Genomic DNA, 11,760 nt, shown 5'->3' with positions numbered 1-11,760 from the left:
GATAAGGAAACGGAAATTTTTTCCAAGAATTAGAAAAATTAGAATGCACAACCCAGCATCCCAGAAACAGTAATGTTACTCTATACACTGGTGCCAGGACTCTTCGTGAGGTCACCTACCCTACTTACCTTGATCCAGAATTCAACAGGACAGTACTCAAGACACATCACAGCAGAAAATGCAGCTGCAATTGGGGCACTGCCTGGCACCCAGTCAAACTGTTCTCACTTCCCTAAGAATGAGAGGGCTTTATAAGGCAGGGAAATAGACCACATATTTAAGGGGTCAAACACATAGGGACAAGATGTTGATCTGCCCTCTTCAATCCTGATAACAGGGAAGAGTGGGGCACATACAAATAGTACACTTCTCTTTCTCCAAAGGCAGCTGGTTCTTTATTAAACTATTTAGGACATTTACAAAGCACAAAATACAAAAATAAAACAGCAGCTGGTGGCAGAGGTACAAGAATGGTGGAAGTGGGGTGTCACTCTTCAGAGCCAGAGTCAGATGCAGAGTTCATAGAGCTGGGTGGAGTGCTGGCAATTTCCTCCTCTTTCTCTGAGCCCTGTGCAAAGAAAGAAAGCATCAATGAAGTCATTTCATTTAGGGAGGCCATGAATCCCAAACTATGAACATATCTGCAGAACATTCCTTCCACTCTTTTTCTATGCAGATACTACAAAATTATTCCAAGGTTCAAAATATGAATCTGGCTACCTCGGTTCTTGTACCCAGTCATGCATCAGCCTAAAAGAGGCAGAATAAAAGGCATGCATTGAGCAGGGCTTCCAAATCCTCTCTTCACCTCTCTGAACCAGAACGTACGCAGGTAAGGCTAGACTCAAAAAGGGCACTGGTCTTTCAGAGAGAATCCTGTGATATAAAATTAATACAAGAAGTTTTGAATTTGCATATAGGGATGAATGTGTTTGCTTTGTACTTGTATAGGTCTGTCCTATTTTAAAATAGAATTCTTTTCTATTTATTAGATATTTGTAAACCGCTTGGACCTTGTCATAAGAACAAGCGGTATAACAAGTTTTAATAAAGCAAACATCTAAAAATGCATGTGATTCCAGCTCCTAACTCCGTTCTATAGAACAAAAACAAAGTCACCACTGATTCATCAATGCACTTAGAAAAATTATTTTTTGTTTAGAACTCTGCTCAGAGACATGAAGGCTGATTACTCGGCCTCACCTACCAATCATTGCAGTGTTCAAAAAGGATTTTTTAATTTAAAGCGCCTATTCATGCGCTAGGTTTTGAGACATTTGAGAAGAAACATTTCCCTGAGAGACCTAGCTTTTCAATTGCATGTGACTTCACTACCAGCTTTAAATCCAGCTGTATTGTCGGTTCCCTGACGCAGCTACGAAACGTGCACATCGGAACCAGTCACTATTCAAAGTTAAGTTTTCTATAACTATAAAATTTATGAAAAGTGATATTTTCAGCATAGCTTTTTGGCTAGCGCATGAATAGGCGCTTTAAATTAAAAAATCCTTTTTGAACACTGCAATGATTGGTAGGTGAGGCCGAGTAATCAGCCTTCATGTCTCTGAGCAGAGTTCTAAACAAAAAATAATTTTTCTAAGTGCATTGATGAATCAGTGGTGACTTTGTTTTTGTTCTATTGACCTCTTTAGTCACTCGATAATAATTTTGATTTGAAAGAGTTACCCCTGCATATCTTTTTTGACTTAGCCTAACTCCGTTCTGGCACCAGACTTCCCTCACGGACTACCTCTGATTTTGGCCAATCACATCCTCCCTCTGAGCCCATGCAGTTCAATTATAGCATACAATTGGCCAGCACTGTTCACCATCATTGTTCAAACAAATGGTGGTTTGTGACCCAACTGGAAACATAATCCAGTCTGGAAACCAAACTTTTCCTCAGGAGAGGCCAGCAGTAAAGGCTGCACTCACATTCTGGAACAGTAATTCCCAAACCTGTTCTGGGGAACCCCAGCTAGTCAGTTTTCTCAGGGTTTCTGCAGCTGGAATTGTGCTTGTTGAAGGTTTCTGGGTCTCGCTGCATCTTGTCAGGTAGAAACCAACGTTTCAGCCACCATGCTGTGACTTTCTTCAGGGTATGCTGTGAGGTCTGTAGTGTCTTTGTAAATAGTAGGTTCACTGACCTGACTGAGAACAGGGAAGTCCACCAATTTGAATTTTGGCAGGAAAGTCAGTCAGTCAGCCAGTCAGGTTTTCAGTATATCCACAATTAATCTTCCTGAGATCAATTTGCATACTAAGGAGGCAGTGTATCCAAATCTCTCATGCATATTCATTATGGATATCCTGAAAACCCAACTAGTTGCCTCTCCTCACAGGTTTGGGAACCCCTGTTCTAGAAGAATTAAAGAGATGCAACCACCCCTGCCAGCAGGACTTCTATAATGCTGGGGAGCTCTCCAGGGGGAGGAAACACTCCATTTTGTTAGCCACTATTTCTAACTAAGTTATACCCTAATATATTAAAAGATAGTACTGTGTTTCTGCAGCTGGGCATCATCTCTACACCTTCTGACAGTAAGAAATTAAAATGATAGTGTAGATGTGCGCATATGTAGGGAAACTGAACATGGAGAAGAGCGGGAACAAAGAAAATAAAAAAATCTCACCAAATGTGCGTGCAAAGATAACCTAATTTTTGTGTTCTTGTGTATATAGATATCCTCTATTGTAAACTGACCTCATTGTTTGATCTTCACAGTTGTCGGTATCTCCTTTTTCCCCCCCACTGTAAAAACTGCTTAGATATTTTATGATTGGTGGCATATCAAATAAAGTTGAACCATGTGCATGCACACATTAACTATATACAAGACAATGTCAGATCCTTTACATGACAAAACCCTCTCTTTCCAAGCTGGCAAATGGAATGACTGCTTGTCCACCCTCATCTCTCTTGCCCCAACTTATCTATCCTTCAGGAAATCTCTCAAATCATACCTATTTGATAAATTCCTCTAACCCCCGCACCCCCCTTGCAACAGTTATTGGATCATTTTGTAATTGCCACTGGTTTATACCATACACTTGATAACTAATTCTCTGTACCTTCATTGCATATATACAGTTCTCATCTCCTTGTAAATTGCTCTGAACTGTTTTCTGATATTCTGTAACTTCGCTGTAAATGTACAGTCTCTTAACCTGTAAACCGCTCTGAACTGTTTTGTGGTATTGCGGTATACAAAAATAAAATTATTATTATTATTATTAAATAGAGGTGCTCATTTTATCTTGCTTTCTTTTTCTGCTTATGAAATAGATTACGAATGTAGATGTGCCCGTATCCATGTAAAGATTACAGATATAGGGGGAACAGAGATGGAGGGAGCTAGCTTCTTGTACCTCACTCTTCTTCCCCTCGCTCTCAGAGGAGCTCTCGTCGCTGGACACAAATTCCTTGCTCTTGAAGCTCTCGTCCTTCTCATTTGTGTCTTTCACTGGTGATTTTGCTATGGTTTTAGAAGAGCTTTTCTTCTCAGACTTTTTCTCAGGCTTTTTGTCAGATTTCTTCTCTCCTTTGATCTTCATCTTTTTCACCTTCTCCCTGCTCAGAGACAGAAGAAAGGCATATGTGAAGTGTGAAACTCTTTACTGTTGGAGGGATAGTGTTTCTTCAGTACAAAAGAAGGATACAGTCTGGGGTTAGAGACAACATAGGGAAGTTAACAATACAGGCTGCAGGTGATGGGAGGGGACCATAAAAGACTGGGAATGGCATGAAGAGAGAGATGTGGTAGGTGATATAAGCTAGAGGTCACCAGACAGAGTAGCAGAATGATACAAACTAGAAGTGATGGAGGAATTTCCCACAAGGCTGACACTCACTTTGATGACTCAGATCCTCCACTCTCATTATATTCTTTCCGTGCTCTCTCATAATCCCTCTTCGCCTCATCAGCCTTCTTCTCCCACTCCTGGAAAACAGGAACACATTACAATGGTATTGTCATATTAATTCATTGAGTTCTCCTATCATATTTATAGCACTGCATAGGAGGGCTCCTCATATCTGGTCCACCTCTCATACTAAATAAAACCCATCACCTGAGGAACCTAAAAGACCGCAAGTTCTTATGAAACCTATTTGTTACCATTTACAGCACTGAGCACATCTAATAGTACTATAAAATAAGTCTTTGCTCCACTCCCCATCATCTCCCTAAGCATGTGTCTAGGAACTGTTTAATTCATTTTTGTTTTTAAAGTTCTGCTATAGTTAAAATTCCATAGTGCACATACGTTTACAAGAAGATCGGATGGACATCAGTTTACCTCTTTCTTCTCCTTGCTCATGCCCTTCCAGATCTCCCCAGCTTTCTTGGACAGATCAGTGATGCTGATGCCAGGATTATCTCCTTTGATCTTCTCCCGGCTGGCATTAAGCCACAACATGTAAGCAGACATGGGACGTTTGGGGGCATTTGGATCCTTTCCTTTCTTACCCTGAAAAGCAAGACAGCTGAAATTAGTCATTTTCCAAGAAGTGATGTAGAAGGAGAAAGACGAAAGAAATTTCACTAAGTGCTGAAAGCATCAGAAGAAGAACTTTAGAAGGCCCTATATCGCCTGCACATCACCAATACTGGCCACCTTCAAGAAGAGACCAAGAAAGAAGGTCGAACACATCTCTGCACTCCTTGGACAAGACACATTCAAGAAGAAACCAGGAGAGATGGCAGAGACAAAGCAGTCCCTATGCTCCCTGAATATCACTAACCTCTGATGTTTTCTTGCGTGGTTTTTTCTCTTTCACTATTTTGGCTCTCTTTGATGGTTTTTTCTTCTCCGTTTGGTTGTCACTGTCTCCTTCATTACTGGATGAGCTTGGAGACACTTCACTGTCAAATCTTAAGAGTAAGCAGCAAACAAACAATCAGAATAGAAAAAACCCCCTACACAGTGGGCTTTTTAGTACGCTATCCATCAAGATGGTACATTGAGGAAAACCTAGCCCAGATCCCTAATGCCAATGTCTGTCCCAGCAGTATTTCATGATATACTCCAAGAACTATTCAAGTTTTTGCCAAGTATTTGTGATCTGGATTGGCCACTGTTGGAAACAGGATAATGGGCTAACCCAATATGGCTATTCTTAAGTTAATACATGAAACAACAACAAAAAAGCCACAAGGGCAAAGGAGATTCCCCTATGTAAGCCAACAGGAAAAAAAGAGGAGTAGAGATGTGTTTTGGCGGTGTTCTGCCTGCATCAGGAGTCTTTGTTGGTTTTTTTTATCTAGTACTATTTGGATTCTTTCCTGTTGAGTACATCATAATAAAAAACATCTGATGCAGGCAGAACACCACTGAAACATGGCACCATGTCGAGTCAATTCACTAATTTTGAGATTAACTTGTTCAAACCTTCAATTAAATAAACTATTTGTTGTGTTGAATTGGTTCTTTGGAAGTCATTGGATCTGGCCCCTATTCTGTACTCATGCATTCATCGTAAATCTAAACTATAATACAATATGTATTACTTGCCTTTAGCAAACCCAAGATGAAGGGGAACCTACTTTCCCTGCCCATGTGGTTTCACCTGAAGCAATGGAGAGTGAAATGACTTGCCTAAGATCACAGAAGTGTTGGGGGGAGATTTGAACTCTGATGTCTCACTAAGCTACTTCTCCACACATAGCACAATTTACCTACATGCAATGAGGCAGACAAAAAGCTGTCTACCTATATCTGAACACAGAAGCTGATGGTCAGAATGAATAGAGAAAAGAGAACAGGACTAATAGGTGCCAGAGAAAAATGCTTCACCTGTGACACAGAACTGTGAACTGTTGCCTTACTGACCCTATCTGTCCCCTCATACCCTTTCAATCATGGGCTCCTTGACCTGTGAAACCCATCCCATTTGCTTTGAGGATCCCGACTCCCACTGACTTTCTCTTATTAGCAGTTGTGGGAGTCAGGAGTCCACAAAGTGCAAGTTGGAAACCTTGTAGACACCACAGCTACAGATTCCTGAACCTGTCACCCCTTCCTCTTAATAGCTACTTACTCCTCAGCAATCTCATCTTCTTCCTCACCAGGATTAAATGACTCATCTGTAAAGATAAGAAGAATAGAACCACACTATTGGAACCAAAGAGCTGCAAAGCAGTAATCAGAGCCTGAAGTCTATTTCTGTCACATTTGGCTAGGCTAGAGCTACTCAGGCTTACAGGCAGGCCAGGTTTTCAGGATATCCACACTGAATATGTATGAAAGAGATCTGCATACCAAGAAGGCAGTACATGCAAATGTTTCTCAATAGAAACACGATGGCAGATAAAGGCCAAATGGCCCATCCTGTCTGCCCATCCACAGTAACCATTATCTCTTCCTCTCTCTAAAAGATCCCACGTGCCTATTTCATGCTTTCTTGAATTCAGACATAGTTAAAGTATGACATGGTGACTGTTACCTGTGGCTAGCCATGGGTCACCTGCTGGAATGGGGGGGGGGGGGGGAAATCAAGGGACAAGGCCATTCACCACCCTGAGCAGTGAATGTCCTTGTCCCCGCAGTAAAGGATCTGCTGTGAGTTATCACCCTTCCCACCAAACCAGATCAGCAGTCCCCCCCCTCACGATCGCACAACCAGCAGTCTTCCCCCCTCAAAGGTCCTGCAGCCACCCCCCCTCCTTATCGCAGGTCGAATAGTCCTCACACCCAATGTGTTCGCTGCCACCGCAGGGGATTCCATTTATAAACAGGCCCCCCCCTCCACCGAAGCCGACCCAGAAGGCTTCCCTCCAATGTCAGAGCAGACACCGGAGGGAAGCCTTCCAACGGAGAGATGGCTTCTGGGTCAGCCACATGCAGTTTGCAAGAGCTGTTGCATGCATCCCTGCAAACAAGTATGGCTGAAGGCAGGTAGGAGCAACCCACCTGGAAGGAGAACTGTTGAGGTAACTGGGATTCCTGGTTGACCCAGAAAACTTCCCTCCGACATCAGCTCTGACATCGGAGGGAAGCCTTCCGGGTTGGCTTCAGCAGAGGGGGGCATACCCAGAAACTTCACCATTCTCCGTTTTAAAAGTGTTTCCATTAATTTGCTTACCACAGAAGTCAGACTTACCGGCCTGTAATTCCTTACTTCTGCTTTTGTGGAGAGGGACCACATCCACCCTTCTCCAGTCCTCCGGTATTACTCCTGACTCTAGAGATGCATTGAAAAAGTCGGTAGAACTTCCCTAAGTTCTTTCAGCACCCTCGGATGTACACCATCTGGCCCCATCACTTTGTCTACCTTTATTTTAGCTAGCTCCTCACAAAGACAACCCTCTGAAAATCAATCAGGGTCTACCACTCTTCCATCCCTATTTGCATTTGTCTTCTGTGGTCCTGCTCCTGGTACTTCAGCCGTGAACACAGAACAGAAATATTTGTTAAGCAATTCAGCCTTTTCTTTATCAACTTCTACATATTTCTCCCCTTCACCTTTGAGTCTCACAATACCACTTCTGCACTTCTTCCTAGCACAGATATATCTAAAAAATGTCTTTTGTCTCCCTATTTTACCATGTCAGCTATTTTTTCTTCCATTTGCATCTTTGCTTTCCTGACTACACGACCAGCCTCTTAACTTTTCCAGATATTTTTGCCTTCCTCTTTCTGTGATCTTTTGTAGTTTATGAAAGCTAACCTCTTATTCCTTACCTTCTCAGCTACTACTTTTGAGAACCAAAGAAGCCTTCTTTTCCTCTTACTTTTATACTTACTTGCCTCAAAAAAAGGTTTGTCGCTCTTACAATAACTCCTTTCAGTTTTGCCCACTGCATTTCGACTCCTTCCAGACAAGTCCTTGATGTAATCTCCCATCCAAAGTTTTTTTTTTTAAGTCTAAAACCTTTTGTTTTGACATGGCATATTCATTGTGGATATCCTGAAAACCTGGCCTGCCTATGGACCGTGAGGAGTGGACTCGAGTAGCCCTGGACTAGGCAGAGAGTACCCCAAGACCGAGAAAAATCATTACCTGTTTCATCACCGTCATCATCACTGCTGTCATTGGCATTCTCACGGATCTTCCCTTCCTCTTTCATACGCTCCAAATATGCATCATGCGTGTCCTCATCAGAGTCTGCATACTCATCATAGCTCTGCTTCATGCCCTGAGCAAAAAGAAAATTGTAAGGGAACTCCCGATATGCCAAACCTACGTCTCCTTGAAACTGCCTGTCCCAGACTGAAGCCCAACAGCAGTGCTTCCTGTAACTTCCATTCCCCAAATGCTGCACGGATAATTGTTTCCTGTAACCACCCCATTCTGTTGGCTCAGCCCCTACATATCCACAGTTGCTCAAGACCTGTCCCCCACTTTTCCCAGTATCAGCTCCAACTTGATGGCTTCCCTGGTCTGAGCCAATATCCTCTAAAAAAAACCCACAACTCACAGGTCCCCTCTTGCCTACCTGCTGTACTCAGGCACTCAGGCCTTACTACTCAAAACATTACTGCACTTCAGCTATACAGCAACCCACAGTACCTGAGATCTCATGAGCACAGACATGGGAACAAAATGTCTGTCGCAACCCCCCCCCCCCCCAGCACCAGCAGAGGGAAGAAGACTCAACACAAGAACATGCAATGTTATCCCCAATTAAAAATACAGCTGCTGCTGGCAGGAGACTCTCACCACAAGAACATGCAAATGATACACCCACTTAATATCACAGCTTGCTGCTGGAAATTGGTGCAGTTATCAGAAGCTTCAGAGTTCAATAGTGAAGTTACCATGTAACACAAAAGGCCCTCAGTTTTCTGTGCGACTGCTCTATAGCCACTAGCTCTTGTGCTGAGAACCTGTAGTCGAAGGTAGAACCTTCTAGGAAGGCAGGTGGTGGTAAAGGTGTGAGAAGCAGGGACTTTTAAATGGGAGGAGGTAGGCATGCCATAGGTGTTAGGAATGTAAATGAGAGGCAAAGAGTTACGTGAGATGCTGAGAGAATGCCACAAGTGTTGGGATGTTAAAAGGAGGCAGATGGTCACAACAATCATTAGCGGCAACTTGCAAAGGGCGTCCCATTACTTCCTGCATCCAATTCCCTTACTAAAATACAGCTTGGGGTGGTCACTCCATTCCCTCCCCTCCCCCTTTCTATCATGCACATCATCATCACTCCTTTCACAACCCCCGTGCAAGAAAACCTGGACTGGGAGGTGGCTAGACAGCACACACCTCTTTCTTCTATATGGTCAGAGGTGAGATGTGAAGGAACAAAAGAACAAAATATGAGATTATGACTTATCTAACACTCTCCAAGAGAGCAAACGACAGACAGACAGATGAGATAGAAGAAAGAAAGCCCTGTCTGTTTCTGAAGGTAGTAGACAAGTTCCGAGAGTGATTGGCCCAAGTTTGAAGGATAATCCATTTTTCAAAACAAATTATAGGTCCATAAAGGACTAAGAAATCGGACACTTTCATTCATACGTAAGTAATACAACTTCTGAAAGGATCTATGGGTTTTTTCAGGCAAACTTGAATAGAACATACAATATGGTCACAGAGGTTCCTGGACTGAGTTACATAATGGTGTTCTCATTACAAAATAGATGTTTATGCGGTTTTCCAAATTAACATTTAATGCCTTTTATAAGTTGGACATCTGGACAGATATTTTATAACTGGAGGGCTGGTTTAAGAGGGCAAGAAGGCGCTATGCGTCTTTCTAAAATACTAGTGTGCAAGCATTAGAAATCTTGCCTACTTTGCAGTCACAAGTCCAGGTGGGTGTAAGGGTGCAAACAGATTAGTACATTTCATAAAGTCTATGCATATGTGAATTCCACCCCTGTACATGCCATCAAGTCATGATATATCCTTTTGGTATTTTATAAGAACCAATTTTATACAGGTGAAAATGGTTTAAAATCACCCTCTTGCAGATTCTGGGTCGAGTTTTTTTCCTACTGTGTTGTGTTTTAAAATTACCCTCCACAGCACTAACTGATTCTCCCCTATAGGCACAGAATTAACCCATCCCCGAGCCTCCAATTACCTCCTTAAGTCCTCTGTTCTTTATGTTGAGTTTCTTTGCATTCACAAAATCAAAGAGTTTCCCATATTCTTCCCTGAAGAATAAAAAGTGGTACGGTTAGAAGGACAGGAGGGCAAGTAAGGTCACCTCCAGACATAATCAGTAACAAACATAATGGAGATGAGTGATTCCAGTAAGGAAGAGACAAATTCCTGGTGCAGAGAGAGGTGATGTTGGGGTGGGGAAAGAGACAAATCTTAACGCAGGAAAAAGCCACGCAGCCAGCCCAATTGTTCCCAGCCACTTGTGTACCTCTTGAAATGTTTGTCGGAGTGAGCAACATCTTCCACCCGCTGCTCTCACCAGCCCTGGCTCCCTTCTGAAGTCACATCCTGGACCCACAACCAGGAACTGATGTTGAAAGGGAGCCGGTACACAGTATATGTGTGCGAGGTACCGGCGCATGAGGCAGTCCAACCCCCCCCCCCCCACACACACACACACTTACTACGCCACTGTGTTATAGGTTTAAGCCTACAACCAAATAAACAAATGAGTGAGTAATCAAATCGATCAATCCAGTACCAATTCTTCCGACAACTGAAAAGCACAAACTTTGGTATATCTCCTGTTTGCAATCAGATCCAAGACTGGATGCTGAACAGGATAATTCTGCCTCCCCTGGATCCTGGGAATTCCTGCTGAAGAAATCTACTTGCAAATTGAGGTTCCCAGCTATACCTTGCTGCTGACCAATCCTGAGGTGGCTTTCCATGCAGCTGAAAAAAGGCAAACTTTTAATGCCAATTAAGCCCTCTGAATTTTACCATGCCTGTTGTCAAATAAAGCCGTACAAGCTTATGCCAATACTCATATCGTCCAGGTGAGATCACGGATACCTGGAGGTTCTGGACTGGAATGGGTACAAGATCCAGCTATTAGGGACCCTAGCCAAAGTCTGATTTCCCAGGGAATCCCTATATTCCAGGCCAGTTTTTCTCCTAGCTCCCCAGGAAATGAACTCTCTCCCCTTCCCCTCTCCTAGAACCTAGCTGCTTACAAGGATTCTAAGGGACAGTAGTAGGTAATCCTCAGAGCTGTAATTTATAGAGTTCAAGGGGCTACCCCTACTCCTTCCTATCTGGACCTTCCACTTCTGGCTTTCCAGCAAGCCCTTATCCCTGTCCCAATGAAACACACAGCCTTGTGGAGTTCTAGAACCCACAAGCTATTGTGACCACCATAGCTACCAGGGTGTCACAATATATATTCAGATAACATGACCCTAAGTCTATTTAAAACTTTTAAAGGTTATGGACTAAACCTTAAATTGTGTGTGATAATGAGATGGGGAGCCATGAATCCTGCAGCCGTGGTGTTGTAAACTAATGGGGGCTCATTTCATTCACAGAACATGAGCATTAACCAAAGGGTACAAGTAGTCTTTAATTCTCTGTATTTGGGGTTTGGCAAAGGTAAGAAGGGCATTACAGATCACTCATTTCCAGGCAACTGATCAACCAGAACACTTCTGATGGGAGTTTGCTTGCCCCACGCTGTCAGGACCTTTTCAAAAGGTTATGGTGGTTAAAGCTGCATTTCTGAATTGAAAGGGGATCCGAGTCCACCTTTATCTAGATTGATCAGAACTTCTTCTCTTCAGGAGAGTGATTCACAGTCCAAGTTGTGCAACAACTTAGTTCCTCAGCTGGATAGTCGATTTTGACAAGAGCAAATTGGTATTCTCTCAATT

General features: G+C 42.9%; 1 protein-coding gene across 2 annotated transcripts in view; it reads right to left on the bottom strand.

Moving 5' to 3' along the window:
- Positions 1 to 372: 372 nt before the first annotated feature.
- The window catches only part of SSRP1 (structure specific recognition protein 1), a 36,389-nt gene continuing 25,001 nt past the window's right edge, over positions 373 to 11,760 (bottom strand). Inside the window, exons 10-18 of one of the 2 annotated variants that reach the window (XM_033920677.1) lie at positions 10,029 to 10,101; positions 9,206 to 9,214; positions 8,003 to 8,138; positions 6,041 to 6,086; positions 4,745 to 4,874; positions 4,300 to 4,470; positions 3,853 to 3,941; positions 3,370 to 3,571; positions 373 to 568 (exon numbers count right to left, since the gene is read on the bottom strand). In XM_033920677.1, the coding sequence (XP_033776568.1) occupies positions 488 to 568; positions 3,370 to 3,571; positions 3,853 to 3,941; positions 4,300 to 4,470; positions 4,745 to 4,874; positions 6,041 to 6,086; positions 8,003 to 8,138; positions 9,206 to 9,214; positions 10,029 to 10,101 (937 nt within the window). In that variant the 3' untranslated portion in view covers positions 373 to 487. The remainder of the gene's footprint in view (positions 569 to 3,369; positions 3,572 to 3,852; positions 3,942 to 4,299; positions 4,471 to 4,744; positions 4,875 to 6,040; positions 6,087 to 8,002; positions 8,139 to 9,205; positions 9,215 to 10,028; positions 10,102 to 11,760) is intronic. The other variant, XM_033920678.1, reaches the window with a different exon arrangement.

The sequence above is a fragment of the Geotrypetes seraphini genome, chromosome 14 (genome assembly GCF_902459505.1).
Source record: "Geotrypetes seraphini chromosome 14, aGeoSer1.1, whole genome shotgun sequence".
NCBI classification, from domain to species: Eukaryota; Metazoa; Chordata; class Amphibia; order Gymnophiona; family Dermophiidae; genus Geotrypetes; species Geotrypetes seraphini.
Note: the sequence above shows the minus strand (reverse complement) of the source record. Positions and strands in the feature narration are given on the sequence as shown.